The 15,987-nt window shown below is 46.2% G+C and overlaps 1 protein-coding gene across 2 annotated transcripts in view; it reads right to left on the bottom strand.

Annotated features, from left to right (window-relative positions):
- Positions 1–15,770, bottom strand: part of LOC112557687 (S-antigen protein-like) — a 28,427-nt gene extending 12,657 nt beyond the window's left edge. The window contains exon 1 of one of the 2 annotated variants that reach the window (XM_025227683.1): positions 15,352–15,770. In XM_025227683.1, the coding sequence (XP_025083468.1) occupies positions 15,352–15,420 (69 nt within the window). In that variant the 5' untranslated portion in view covers positions 15,421–15,770. The remainder of the gene's footprint in view (positions 1–15,351) is intronic. The other variant, XM_025227682.1, reaches the window with a different exon arrangement.
- Positions 15,771–15,987: the final 217 nt, after the last annotated feature.

The raw sequence follows: 15,987 nt of genomic DNA, 5'->3' as shown, positions 1-15,987 counted from the left end.
ATGAATGGGAACAACACTGATTACAAGACAGCAGAGACAATTCACAGATGACTGAAGCTGTTGTCTGATCAAATATCCTCTTTCCACCTTTGACTTTTTTTTCTGGAAGAAAGTGGATGAAATCTCTTGTTTTATATTTTAAAACAGAAAAACGTAATCAATTATTACAGGTGATCGATGTCATGATCACTCAAACTAGTTACAGGTATTCGTCGATCCTTCGAGGTAAGTCAGAGCTCAGATTATGAGCCACAACTTACAAGCATCAGTCTGCTCGTCTTCTCCTCCAGTTGAGTAACGACTGCAGGCTGTGAGTTCTACAGTCATCTGCAAACTGCTCCTTGCTAACAGACGGTCGCCATTACAGGTACCCGGTGTACCCGCTGGCCTGTGTGCAATGACCTCACACAACCACCCAACTCACTGTTTGCTTTGAGTACTCACACACGGAGCTGCTACCCTCACCTGTTCTCGAACACACCCAGGCGAGTACCCGACTGCAGGTGAGCAGTGTGACTGCTGGAAAAGGTCAGCGCCGCCTGGTGACGTGGAAACTCTACCCTGGGTGCGTGATCGGAAATCGCTTGCATGCCGCGTGGGGCAAAAGAAAAAAGACTTGAGATCAATCATTTCCAATAATTCTGCCTCGGGAGGCTCATTTGATAGATAGCGGGAGTCGGGTGTTTACCTGGAAACATAGACAAGACGGGTACGGGTGGGGAGCGCTGGGGAGGAGGACCAGAGAACTGCTTTACTGAGAGAAACACAGGACAGGGGTAATGACAGACACGACGATGGAGATGATGCTCATGACGAGGACGACCCGCTCGTGACTTATACACGGTGGCTGAGGACAAGATGGATTTTCTGGAATGACAAACGGCAGAAGTCGGTTTGAGCGAGTTCCATGAACTTTTCCAGTTTTTTTTTTTTTCTGTCTGAGGCAGTCGTCGTCGTCGTGATGTTGTCATCATCGTTGTCAGCACGATTTAAACTTGACAAGCTTGTCAACTGTTTCTCAATTATCTCAATACTTTTCTTTAATGCCTCCCGTCTTTCCAGATCCTCTGTCAGGCTCACTGCGGCTTCTGACAGATGACTGGACTGAGAATGTCTTATCCTCTTTTGAGATTATGTTTCATAATCCGTCCCATGTCCAGAGTTGATGTACCCATGGATTCAAAAAGTAGACGATAAGGGTGTTAGGACGGGAGACACGGATAGTGCAAGCCATGTCTTGTGGCAGGAACAAATTTGAAAGTTTTCATCTTGTGGCTGATGTCGGCCACGGAATTGCATTTTTAAAACCTCTCTCCAGGTTCGCTTTTCATCATTCCTGGCGGAGGAAAGTGTTGCTGAAGTACCCTCGCTGCTCACACCCGAGAACTCATTTTCTTTATTGACACATTGAGGAATGGACATGACTAATTCCATTTTGGTTTAGAAATTGAGTGAGTAATTCCATTTTGCTTCGTGTTTTGCCTCGGCCTGCGGCAGCTGCCGGCGGTTACACAGCTGTGACGTGCACCACAATCCATTGGTGGGGGGCGGGGTGGGAACGTGAAGGGTACGTCACTGCACGTTACGCACATGCACGTGACGTGTCGTGTATCTTTGTGTAGCCTGGTATGTGTGCACTGTGCTGTGTATGTGTAGCCCTGTAGCTAGGTGTAACCCGGTATCATGTGTCCCTGTGTACTGCTACAAGCTCTGTAGTCCTGTGTAGGCTCATCCCTTTGGAAACATGACTTGTATCAGTGGAGGGTTCCATCAAGTGGAGGGTTACATCAAGCAATAGGGCTACATCAAAGAGGAGGGCTACATGTTCTGTATCGTTGATTCAAGTTATGATGTTGGCATCCACATCCAGTCTCGCAGCCGCTGGAAGACCATCACGTGACCATGGTGGGGTGGACAGAGTCCCACGGACGTCTTCGAACAGGCTTGTCTGCCAGAATGTGAAGTGTACTTGTCTTCATAAGTGTTCTTAATTTATCCTCGGTTAATTTCATTGAAATTTATGAAATACTACCATGTTAGAGACCGGAAGTTTGCAACATTCTAACACAAAGTACAAAAATAAACAACGTGTGGAAGGTTTAACAATCAGTACACATGTCGCATATTATGGGGATAACTCTGTGTGCTCAATTAGTCCAGAAATTATCGCAGTTTTCAAAGAACTCAATCTGAAACTGCATTTGAACACCAAGCATCCAGGGCATTGCAATGAACTTCATCTGAAGAAGCAGAAACGAAAAAGTGGAGCCAACAGGTGGAAAAGTTGAATGAGCAACAACAAATATTTACAAAAGAGAGGAAAGCCAGCATGTGTCAACAACAGCGAGTTTATTGTGGCAAACAATATTGCACAAGAGAACAGGGTGGCACGGACACTGAGTTCCTCTAGAAGTGCATGCTGGGAGTGTCCAGAGGACACAATGGACTTTGAGAATATTATCCACGAGAACAAGGACGCGCCGAGTAGAGGACATGGAAGACGATTTGCTGGAGCAGTGGAGACATAAATGTGAGCGTGTGACTGGTATTCACTCGTGCCAGGATACTACACATGTGACATACTACACATGTAACATACTACACATGTGACATACTACACATGTGACATACTGCACACCTGCTCATGTTTGTCTGTGCACCTAACGATAACCTCCATAAAACAATAATTACTTTCAACGGAGTCCATAAAATACACGAGGCCAGGGTTTGCTGATGAAAGTGAAAGGCTAAAGCTACAAAACTGTTTCAAAGTCCGTCAACTGAATTCTTCTCGACCACAGCGTGGTTTGTGCACGGATGTATAAAATAATGGCCGCCACACTCACACAGATCCACTTACACCCGCCAGCATCAACTGACACAAAAGAAGGATGTGTGGCCGTCACACGTGACAGAACAAACGGCAATAACTGCTGGCAGCTCCTGACATCTTGCCACATCCCGCCTTATCTCGCTACATCTCGCTAAATCTCGCCGGCCATTGTGTTTTGTTGGCCAGGGAGGAACGCGCCGATGCCATGAATATGAGACCACTCACGGCGGCTTGCAGCGGCTTTGTTGTTGCCGCTCATGAAGATTCCAGCCACTCAAATAATAACTGTAATTTCCGACAAGATCAGACAAGGCTTACCTCCCCTCGTAGTCCCCCTGCCCCTCCCCCCAACACCGTGATAGGGAGCCACTGAGTTCAGTATTGCCACTGGCCTTGGGGATCAGCCTCGTCAGTCGCCCTCCTGATCTGATTAACTGATCAATGGATCGTCGCAATGAAGTCACGTTACTGAACACGTGATCTGAACGGCCAATGGGCAGTAGCGCCCCCTGGGTGTCGTGTCTGACAGTCGGGGCTTTAGTGGTGTCACTGCCATTGTCATTAGTTAGTGTTGTCACTGTTATATCCTTCTTTAGTGTTGGTGTTGTCACCGTCACTCTCTAGTGTTGTCACTGTCATGTCTTTCTTTAGTGTTAGTGTTGTCCCCGTCACTGTCATTCTCTAGTGCTGTCACTGCCATTGTCATTATATGGTGTTGTTATTGTCAAGTTGTAGTGCTGTTAGTCTCATTTCAGTCGTTAGTGTTGTCACTGTCACTCTCTAGTATTGTCACTGTCAGTCTGTCAGTCCTTAGTGTCTTTCTCAATCTGTAGTGTTGTCACTGTCATTTCATTCCTTTGTGTTGTTCAGAGTTGTAATGTTGTGGAGCTCAGTACATTCAGTCGACACAGCCATCGACACTCCACGACCTTCGCTTTAAAAAGCACTTCGCCCTGATGCCCTTTGACCTCTGCTGCGTGTTTACAGACTTGTCTTTCGCTAATTCTTTCCTCCCTTCTCAAAGGACAATCTGAGGTGATCAATGACCCCGATTGTGGAGCGAGGAGCAAGGTGTCACCTGGTCCACACGTGCGGGAGGTGTCACCCTGGTTCCGCGATCATTGCGAAGGTTGATGCCAACAGAAACAACAGCACCGACCTCCATTATCACTGCTGCCATTGAAGAAAGAGCGAGCGTGAGAGCTGGTGAGTGGAAGCATGTCCTTCTAAATTAAGGAGCAAATATTTACTGGCACTGTGTGTTCAAGATGCTCCTCACACCCCGTCCTATACACAGACACTGAGGCCCTGCACTGGAGCAGCTGGCAGTCGACTGATGGTCGATGTTGACACCTGAATGTTGCTGCAGGAGAGAGAAGCCAGCGACGTTAGCGGCGCTAAACGAGATGCTGCGAGATGTTGCGAGATGCTGCGAGATGCTACGAGATGTTGTGATATACTGCTGTGACATGTTACGACAATGAGGCGGCATGGCAGTGGCAGTGCTCGCAGCTTTTCTTCCAGAGAGGTAGCTTAGTGACCCGGAGATAGACGGGTACAGGGTGGTAGGTAGACACAAATGTGCGCATGCGCTTTGAGATATTTTGTACTTTGACCGCGTCATGTCATTCTTCAGATAGCACGCGCCATGTGTCAGTTGTCATTTCCGGTCTGGCGCAATACTGACAGTATTCAAGATGCCACGTGACAATACAAAAAAATCCCAAACCTGAAATGCATTACAAAAAGACTGCTGCCGATCGTAAGTGTTACAAGAAGATGAAGCCAACCCCAGACCACATCCCTTGGCTGCTCTCCCTCTTGGACTGACCTTCAACCTTTCCTTCCCATCAACACTCCTACGCTTCCCAGGCGGCAGGTTGTCACTGCGGCGGATGTTGGAACCTTCCTGACACCTGTCGTCAAAACCTTTGTGACTCCCTTGACAGAATAGCAATAATGTCGACTAACTGTCAAAAAGTTTTTTAAATCCCGAGAGCACCCAGGGTGTGTCTTCATCTTTCTCGATTGATGCCGAAGGTGTGATGAACATCTATGTCACCACCAATGCTTGGGCTCTACCTGTCAGTCTACCATCCTACCTCGCTACCTGTCTTCTGTTTTTGCTATTTTGTGACATCAATTTGTCATCGCTGTAACCGTCTCTCTTGGTGGCTTTTCTCCCCTTTCCCAGCAAGGAACTTCAAGAACTTCTGGTCTCGGTTCTCGAGATATCATCTCTTCATCAGTGCCCTGAAGCCAAAGAAAAAAAGTCCAGTAGGGTTCCCCAGACGTGAAGCCCCACTTGTGAGCAAATACTGGACGGTTCGAGTTTAGCTCTGGCCATCGACTAGGACTGTCTCTTTATTCACGCTCCACTAACTTAACACCTTACTTATAGGTACACTTATTTCTAGTTATTACTGAAGGTAGAGGCAGCCACAGGAGTTCGGCTGTGCTTTCCAAGAAAAATAACTTGTAGAGGTCGCTGCGGTTGCGACAGTGAATACCACGAAACCTCAAGCGGCGACATCAAGTCAATTCTTTTCTTCCTTTCTTGTATTGTACCGCCATGATTGGGAAATAATGCCACCCAGTCCCACGATGAGATGATACCTTAAGAGTCGATAAGACACGAGGGAAGGTCGCTGGGAGCACACAAAAATCGAACTGAGCGACAATGTGGGTTACCTCCCCCAAGAATTATATTACTCGCCCATTATCTATTCTCTATTCAAATCCCTCTGTCGCCTGCCGCAATGTCTGTTGAATCCAAGACTTTGCAATTTATCCCCAAGTTTTGTAACAATAATCTGACACGAGGGTTAGTTACAGCTGATGGCTAATGCTCACAGGTTTTGTCTAGAACTCAGAGTGCTCTCCCCTAGAACTAAGCCATGTTCTTTCGAGACCTTCCGGAGCACCGGATGACTTTTCTGTTTGAGTCACAGGCTCTAGGGATGACCAGGTCATTGGACCTAAAGATGACTGGACTGAGGCCAGGAGGAGGATCGTGCAGCCTGCGGCATCTTTAAGAGGCTTGCTTCCAGAATTTTTTTTTTTTTTTTTGCTGCTTTCACTTCCACGATTCTCTCGCCAAACTGGGACCATCCAAAAACAATCATGTAAAGAATATTAAGAACAAAACACGAAGCAAAGGCTTTTTTGACTGTTCGTGGCAAATCGAGAAAATTGTTTAAAAAAAAAAAAAAGATGCGGATGCTAACACCTCCGGCGCCGTTTCCCCGGAGACGACAGACAAAGAAACCGTCAAGGGCGACAACAAAAACGAGGGCGCTGAGGGAGGATTTGATCTCCGAGGGTTTTGCGCCAACAGTTTTAGCGAAGAGAAGAGACTGAGAGAGGGATCCATCACACCGAGTCTGGAGAAGGGCGAAGGTTGGGGGTTGGTGAGGAGACAAAACATCCTTACACTCGCCAGACCAAACTGCACGTGATCTGTGTGTGTGTGTTGTCCAAAGTCTGTTCTACCAAACAAAACCTTACTTGGTGCTTGCACATCACCTTCTGGCATCCCCCCACTTCGTAGAACCTACTCACTCACATCCCTAACCTTGCCCCTCAAAAAATAACTTTTAAGAAAAATGTTTATTTTGCGTTATGTTCCGCTCTCGGGAAAGTTCGATCCCAGACCAAGACAACATGTACATCGCTTTGACGACACATGGGTAATGCATTACCACATTACCACAGAGCTGTAATGAATGGATTCTGAACTCTTGCAGACTGAAGGCAGCTTTTCACTCTGTCTTGTGTCTTCCTGGGTTTCTCCTGGTTTTCAAACCACGATGGGAAACATTGTTCACGTCCTCACGAGACTCGCCTCATCAAAGTGAAGACTGTCACTGATGTAGGATGCGAGATGGTCTACAGAACATTGGTACAGAAGTCACTGAAGACTTTTTTGATAGTTGGACTATTTGAGATAATAGTCTGACTAATTTGCGTTGTCTTTGATATTTCTGGTATTTACTTGTTAACACGCAGCATGTAAAGATCACGCACAGAGCAAGTAAAAAATAAAATTCAGAACCAAAAGGTAAAAGGTCAGGTCACTGAAATTACAGTCACTTTCTACAAACATTTCTCAGCATCCATTGGTCTACAATGGTACCCTACAGAAATATGCACCGCCGCCATCTCTCGAGGAGGAGGATGTCTGTAAGGATCGTGAAGTCGACTGTTGTATGATGAATGGCAGATGCACCTGACATAGACAACAAAACTGCTTCCTCCCCACCACCACCACCACCACCACCACCTTCAGACATGATGTAATGCCAAACTTCTTCAGGAGATTTAAAGCATCCTGCAAAGAAAAAAGTTTTCTGTTTTCTTTTTCAATCGACTGCTTCCCTATTAAAGTCGCTGAAACTATTCCAACAGCTTCGCGGCCGAATTGTGACAGAGTTCAGCAAAGTTAATGAAGAGACAAGGTGACAGCCATTGGCAGGTCTGTAACGAACATCCGGGGCTCTTGTCTTCTTCCTGTTGACGGGATTCCGGCCCTCGCCTCATCCTGCGGTAACGGTTCTGCTCCAGCAGTCAAAGGTCGCGTGTTGGTCAGCCAATGAGAGCTTGGCATTGGCAGCTGCATCCGGGCATCTCTGACAGATAACGGACAACGACAGATCTCGCTTTTTTCTCACCTCTAATTCAAAGCAGTTTGTGTAGTATTTTTTTTTTTCATTTATTCTTCCTTCCTTCTCATAAGGAGGCGGATAACCGAGTGTTTAGAGGGTTAGCTGCCGCAGCGTGAGACGTGTACACGAGCACTTTGGATGTTATGTGATACATTTATGATGCTACAGAAAACAGTAGGAGGGTGCTACAGGATACACTGGAGTGCTACAGGATACACTAGTGGTGCTACAAGTGCGGGCGGCACAAACAGCTGCAGGAGCTGCATGATGCACTATGACCTCGTCACGTGCCGGAGAGGACGATGGGGACGACAGCAGACGGCGATTTCTGGCTCCGAGTTGAGGAGATGACCGCTGACAACAAACATCTTCACTCGGTGCCTGGCTTGGCCTGCAGGCGCCTGAGCTGCTGACGTCGGGGGATCAATCACCCAAAGTGTTGCACAAGCTACTTGTTCTCCGGACAATGACCTTTCACCTTTTACTCTTCCACTCCCTACTCGAAGGTCTGGCGGAGGCGACTTTCTCATGCGAAAACACACCTCCAACACCTGATTACAGACACTACCAGGTGTCCTAGGACCACTGACCATGTGACCATCTGACAGTGTCCACAGACCCAACAGCTCCCCCTACAGTCCACAACACCAGGGTCTGTCATTGTCGCTCGTTGTGTTGAAGTTAGGTGGCACAATGGTGACATTTTCAGTGACACTGTGACATTTACAATATAACTGTCATTTTGAGTAGCATTTGACCGTGACCTCAATGTGCGACATGTGCACTGGGGGTCAACAGCTAACGGGATCTCTGTTTGCAGTGTACGGAGACAGGTAAAGTAGACAAATAATGATAGGAAACAACAACATCAGTGTGGGGGACTGACTCCAGCATCTACTGGCAGATGCAAGACTGAAGTGACACTTACAGTGACTTGCGGACTGCAGGCACTTATCACAAGTGTTGGCAGCTGGACGGGTATCTCTTGAAGTGAGTTCAGCCCTGGACCCTAGACTCAGATAAAACCCTCGTCACACAGATGTAGTGTGAGCATCTTCTCCTTACATCTCCTCACCATCTTATTGTAATCTCGCAATATCTCGTGTTCTCTCTGTGCACCTGACTGCAGCAACCTCCTCTCTTGTCTTTATGTGTGTGTGAGTGAAAGACACGGACAAAGACAATTTATTTATTCGATAGGTTCATGTCCATAGTCGATGTTGGGAGAGTGGGTACAAAATACATAAATATACTGCACTTACATAATACAAAATACACTTACAACACATATTATTTGTTATTAACAATACCAGTAATCTGCAAATTATTTGTTCCCCCGGATCTGTGGTGCTTTGTAGACAAAAGTAGACAACATTTCGGATTAACTTTAGACAGCTACTTGCAGATACAATGGATAAACTGAACTGAGAAGGAAACATCATTTTCAGGAATGTACACCTGCGGCAGATCTTTGTATTTTGGACACAAGAACACAAAATGTAGCTCAGTCTCCTCACAAGTGCAATGGAAGCATTTAACGAGGTTTGTGGAGGAGTTGCTGTGACACTACTTGTGATGTTAATGTTTGTAACTCCTCGTCTACACCTTGTTAGTGAACTTCTAACAGCAACATGCTTCATGTCAATTAAGTACTGAGCACCAAAGAAGACTTTAATGAGTTGTAGAATGAAAATGGCTGACTACCAGATATTTAGATATTCCAGTTTTGTCCAAACAGTCTTGAAGTCTCTGGATGCCCTCAACATCACAAGTCGGGAACTCGTGACCTCTCGTGAGGCTTGATGGAGGGAAGAGAGAACACTTCACTGACACTAGAAGACAACAAATCAGTTCCAGCCAGACCTTTCTAGCTGATGGATGGATAGATTGATGAATAGATAGAGTCCTGCAGTCAGTTACAACTATCTATGGAAAGGGAGATAACCTCGTAATAACTACCACAGGGTGCAAAGCGAGGTAACTTAGCATCTCCTTTATTTCCCTCAGGATGCACGCGATGGCTGACTGCTGCGGTCAGAGTCGTAATGTTCAAGGCATTTTTATCTTTTTTATCTTTCGCGATCGTAACCAGTTATTTTCAGTTGGCAGCGATTTGACTGTTCTTTACACACTTGATATCCGCAGCTCCCTACCCGCCTCCTCCCCCCACGTGGTCATCAACTAGCGCACGTGGCTCCTGATCCACGAGCCAACGTCCACGACTGCCACCACAGCATTGATTGTCTCGCCAATATTTCTTTATTGAAATCATCAATGGTGTCCCCAAACTCCCAATCTCCACAGTCCACTGCCTTTTACAAAAATGAAAACGCTCGTTGCAGCACTTGTTGAGGGCATTAACTGACAGGACAAATTAAATCAGGACATTTATCTCACAATTAGGAATCATAACCAAGTCGGATGCTGGGAATGTTGGGCTTTAAAAAACTATAAAAGTAAGGCAAGGGGAAAAATTGCACATGATGACACTGCTGACAAAATGAAAAATTTAGGCATAAAGGTTCCTTCCAAATAATTTTTAAAAAATTTCTAAAATAAAAATTGCACTCAGAGGAGGGTGATTGAAATGTTAAAGTTTTTAAAGCGCAGCCGAGTATGAATTTGTTATTTTTCGTTGAGCTTTTTCCTGAGTACAACCTCAGTCCCTGAGCTGAGCGCTTATATTTCTCAACATGTTTTCTGACCAAAATATTAAAGCACTGACTCATTCTCCCAATGGGCCCTAGGGTCTCTTAGAGGTCTATGTCTAAGCCCCTAGGGTCTTTCAGGGGTGTATGTCTATGCTGTCACCCTAGGGTCTCTCAGAGGTCTATGTCTATGTCCTGTCACCCTAGGATATCGCCAAGGTGTAGGAGACTGTGTGTCCCAGGGTACAAGTACCTCGGATGTCAGGCGACTGGCTCCAATGTCGATCCGAACCACCTGTGAGCCCGGTGCTCGGCATGATGTGATCATTCACTCAGCCCCTTCATCCCTTATCAAAGTGTTGCGGCCCCGGTGTGTGGACAGACTTGGGGCGAAATCGTGTTCTCATCGATGTCCGTGTTTTATGCCAGACCCTGAGTGAGGGCGAGATGGTGGGGCTGTGAACACATTCATTATCTGTGAACATCATAGTCAGATGATGCCTCGGCTATGAACACCCGACAGACAGCACGTGCCCGGGTGTAGGGCTGGCGGGTTATGGCCCCGCACTTGATGTCGGGTATCGCCAGTAGACAGAGGCTGGGTGGCACATAACTGTCACATCATCAGTGCGGCAGGTCGTAACCTGTGTTTTTACTCCTGTCATAAAAACCACAGCAATCTGCTTGTTTTCAACCGCAAACCACCCGGCAGTTGTGGAGACAGCGGTTGGTAGCAGCTGTCAGCTGGAACGTTCGTCACAAAACATTTCCTATTGGACATGTGATTTGCTATGGCTTGTTACAGGGTTGATGATAGACTAAATGTACCAGAGCAGAGACCTGCTATGAGGGGGCGACTACTTGGGGGGGGGGGCGACTACTTGGGGGGCGACTACTTTGACACTCACGTGCAGTGAGCGCCGCGGATGTTCAAGGGTTGTCGGGTCGATTCATTGCTTAAAACATCAAATAAACATAAAATGACGGTTGGAGCGACTGAAGCGGAAAAGGCAAGAGGAGGGTCGACAAGCAATGTCTCACAGGACACCCAGGGCATGTCTTGACTCCACCCTGACAGATGATTACCCGCCTCTCACAATTCTAATGAGGAACAAAAGTGAGAAAAATAACCTGAGAGCGGGTTCAGAATAAATAAAAACAACAAGTAGAAGACAGCAGCCAGTGATTGCAATCAGTCAGCTGCATGTCGGGTAGTCATGAGAGCGAGGACTGACTCTGGGTGTGTCCGATGTTAACAGTCTAAATGTCGTACAAAGCTGTCGAGGCGATGGCTGTTGATGAATTAATTTTTGTTGCTTTCTGTACTCACCCTGAACACATTTCCAACACATTGTGAACATAACGAGCTCACGGAATGACCAAGCCCCGGAGATGGCGACCTCTGTTGTACAAAGTATTGCCAACAAACTAATTGACTTCTCAAACATTTTGTACAGGTGATGATTCACCTGCGGCAACTGTCGTATAAATAAAGTGAAAGTGTGATTGGCCTCTGTCCGGCCACCTCACTGTCCAGTCTACTCAGTCTGACCGATGTCGTTATCAGTCTACCTCACCTATAGTCTCATCAGTCGCACTTTACAAACACCACGTGACTTGTATATCCTACACAAACACCACGTGACTTGTACATCATACACAAACACCACGTGACTTGTATATCATACACAAACACCACGTGACTTGTATATCATACACAAACACCACGTGACTTGTACATCATGCACAAACACCACGTGACTTGTATATCATACACAAACACCACGTGACTTGTACATCATGCACAAACACCACGTGACTTGTATATCATACACAAACACCACGTGACTTGTACATCATGCACAAACACCACGTGACTTGTATATCATACACAAACACCACGTGACTTGTACATCATGCACAAACACCACGTGACTTGTATATCATACACAAACACCACGTGACTTGTACATCATGCACAAACACCACGTGACTTGTATATCATACACAAACACCACGTGACTTGTACATCATACACAAACACCACGTGACTTGTACATCATACACAAACACCACGTGACTTGTATATCATACACAAACACCACGTGACTTGTATATCATACACAAACACCACGTGACTTGTATATCATACACAAACACCACGTGACTTGTACATCATACACAAACACCACGTGACTTGTATATCATACACAAACACCACGTGACTTGTATATCATACACAAACACCACGTGACTTGTATATCATACACAAACACCACGTGACTTGTATATCATACACAAACACCACGTGACTTGTACATCATGCACAAACACCACGTGACTTGTATATCAAAGCATGGACACACCTCACACAAACAACTCTTACATTTATTTTCAAGCAGGAAGCTTGCACACTGCTTTTCTTGGAGACAAAATCTTGCACGGCCCCACCTCCACCCCTCGCAGACGACATTTGCAGCAACTTGACTGACATCCGCTCACGTTTCCCACAATGCTCTACTGAATGTCACACAACCGTCGACTCCACGATTTTTTGTTTCCACCCGGGGGAGCCTGCGGTAAAATGTCGGAAATATCAGTCGCTACCGAGATTCTGGGAGTTCGCTAGTCAAGCCCGACAGCTGTGGAAGTGACATGCCGAGACTAATTAATGCGAGCCAGCCACCCGTCCCACCGCGATGACGTCAGCAGTCATTAATCAGGGAGATGCGCGCGCGCGCGAGCACCAATCAACGGCGTCAGGTACTCGATGACGATCGCCGAACATCAAACATCCACATTGAGGTGGCAGGGGGCGCAACAGACGGGTGGGGTCCTCCCGTAGTCGTTGTTGTTCACCCCGGGGAGGTAGGGCGTCACCGATGTGGGTATCCGCGCAGTCGCTGACTCAGCAAAACTGTCGCCGCGCTCTTTGATCTGCTGCGGTACCCGCTACAGCACCTGGTACCCGTACACCGTGCACGGCAAGGTGGGTAGGTGGGTAAGACACAACAGAGTGGGGTTGACACTCATGTCAAAAACATTGTAGCACCCGGCAAGTAGACATAAAAACACAAAACAAACAAGAAACAGCAGAAACACAAACAATCAAACGACCACCCGTCTGCATTAGACTAAAAACAGTTTACACTGCTGGTTCATTTTTCTACAGTTTTTTTTTTTATCGCGGATAATTTCTCCATAACAGATCTTCCAGTGTTTATACTTTTCTGTAATATTTTCAAGTCGAAAATTTTTCACTCTCAGAGTGAGGGTGGAACTGAAAATAATTAATTTAATCAAACACAAAAAACTAGTGTTCAAAGCCAACAAGGAGTTGCGTGCATTGAAACCAGAATACCAAATGAGAACACAGCATGGAAACACAGGATGGAAACACACAGCATGGAAACACAGGATGGAAACACACAAGATTCAAATTTTGAACACTGTCAATTGTCACTAATTAAGCTCACCCGGTGTATCCAGTCTTGTTTCCTCTCATTTCGCTTTAAAGGTTGATTTTTTTCCTCTTTATTTTGAATTTATTTTGCATCAGTTGACGAATAAAGTAAATCTTTCATAAATCTGAACTTCGATTTTTAGAAAATTCATATGGGGATATTTTTACACTTTAATTAATTTTTTTTATTAATTTCCACCCAAAAAGACATACAAAAATGAGAATAAATACTTGGTAATTGAAGGCAAAGCTTCCGGTCATGTTTCTGTGTCTCTCATAAGCCAGTCTCTCCATCCTTTTTCATTTCTTTTCTGCTTATTGTGCCCCCCACACCCGACCCCTGCTTGTCTTCTGACAAGTGTCTGCGACTGTTTCCTTCAGCCACTCGTCTCTTGCTTTGTTCTCTTTTCTCATTCTGTCCTGGAGGATTCTTTTGTATCGGCCATCGCTGTTTGTTTTTTTTTTGTTTGCGGTCTGTTCTGCTGGTCTGGCTTGTCTTTTCCGGTTTCTCCTACACTCTTTGTTTCTGTCTTTCTTTCCCTGCTCCATCATGTCGCTGATACCCGTGTACAGATCAGGGTGGCGCTAAATTCACGGACCTTCTCTGTGCATTTATCATTCAATCCTTTCAGTGAAAGACAATTTTTTTCTCTCAAATATGTTTGTTCGTGATAACAGCAGATGTAATAATACTAATAACAATAATTTGAGTGCGACTGACTGTCACGGGGCAATGATCGCCATCAGTCGAGGGCTGAAATCCTCGGAAGCAACATTCGAACTAAATTTAGAAGCGACGGAGCCGCCGAGTGCGTTGTTTACACAGTTGTTTACACAAGTAAAAATACACATCGACTTACATGCTCGAACTGCTCCTTGCCCTTTAAGCTGTCAGAAAGGACAGGGAGTGTCATAAAAATACCACCCGGGGTGTTTTCTCGATCATCGCCACACAACGGGACACGAGAAGTGAGAGGAGGGAGTGGGAGGCGGGGACGATCCACCCTCATCTTCCTCACATCGCAGCAGTTATCTCTGGTATCGTCCTTGCCACCCGGTTGTACACCGCGCCTTTCGACCACAACCGCAGACCTACCCGGTACCCGATATAATCTGCTGATGAATAAACTGCGCCGGCTTCGTGTTTTGTGTAAAGACATGCGAGTGTCGGGTGGTCTTATTGGCGACTGTGGCTCCTACACTAAATGTACATTCAGGCAAGAAAAAAAAAAAAAGACTGTTCAAATGAAGGTTCAAATGTCAGCGTTTGTTAGTTTAACACAAAATACTCGACGACTAAAAGCTAGGGTTATGAAATAATGAGAAGAACTGAATCCCAGAATAAGAGAAAAACATTGAAAGATTTAAAGATGTGGCTTCGTGGACTGAAAAAAGACAAACACCAGAAAACCAAAAAACTACAGCTAAGAATGAATATGTAAAAAGGAATCCCAGGTGTGTTAGGATGAATAAACTACACTAACGGTGTTATTTGGACTGAAAATGAGAAATAACAGACTGAAAAGTACAATTAAACTGAAATTAGGGGAATGCCAGATGTCTATTAATGGAAGAAAACCAGAGGAAAGACTACTTATCAGTGAGGTTATAATTTCCACTGAACCTAAAATTAAAAGAGAATAAAGCAAATTCAATCCAAAACACAGGTGAGTAGTGAACACTGACTACCAACATGGCTGAGTGTTAGAAATGGATGCCGTCCACTCAAAAAGAAACACTTACCTGCTTTTCAGCAACCGCCCAGGTAGAGGTGGTCAGACAGAAGATGAGGATGGCAAGTATTTTCACCATTTTGATTTCCTCTCGTCTTTCTTTCTTTTCTCTCGTCTAAGCCGCCGACGCCGAGGTGTGGCGGGTGGCTTTGTATTCGGGGTGGGCGGCGACGCTTTCGGTGGAGTCCCTTCTGCTGGAGCTGCTGCAGCAAGGAAGGATGGGACGCTGGCGGGTACCGGAGCGAGAGGAGAAGATGAAGGACCGATGGCATGCTTTTCGCAGACTTTATATCTGGCACCGCGAGGGTCGGGTGGTGGGGCGGGGGGAGACTACCACATCTCCGACAGCAGCCCCCCCACCCGTCCCACAGCGCTTGCCGCGGCCAAGAGTCGCGATGCTCGTGGGGCTGGCGATGCTGGAGGTAGCGATCGGTGCTGTGATGACGCCTGTGGAGCCCCTCGCACGGCCGGCCACACGGCCACCCAGCCATCCAGCCACCCAGCCACCCAGCCACCCGGCCCCCTTGTCCTTCATCTACTTCATGTGTCCTGTGCCATGACTCCAGGCCATGATGAAAGAAGAAAACGATTTTTCTAAACCTTGTGTGCAGGGTAAGAAGAAGAGAAGGGAGTGGAGGAGGGAGGA

The sequence above is a fragment of the Pomacea canaliculata genome, linkage group LG2, assembly GCF_003073045.1.
Source record: "Pomacea canaliculata isolate SZHN2017 linkage group LG2, ASM307304v1, whole genome shotgun sequence".
Lineage (NCBI taxonomy): Eukaryota > Metazoa > Mollusca > Gastropoda > Architaenioglossa > Ampullariidae > Pomacea > Pomacea canaliculata.
The sequence above is the reverse complement of the archived record's forward strand: the minus strand, read 5'-3'. Positions and strand labels throughout refer to the sequence as shown.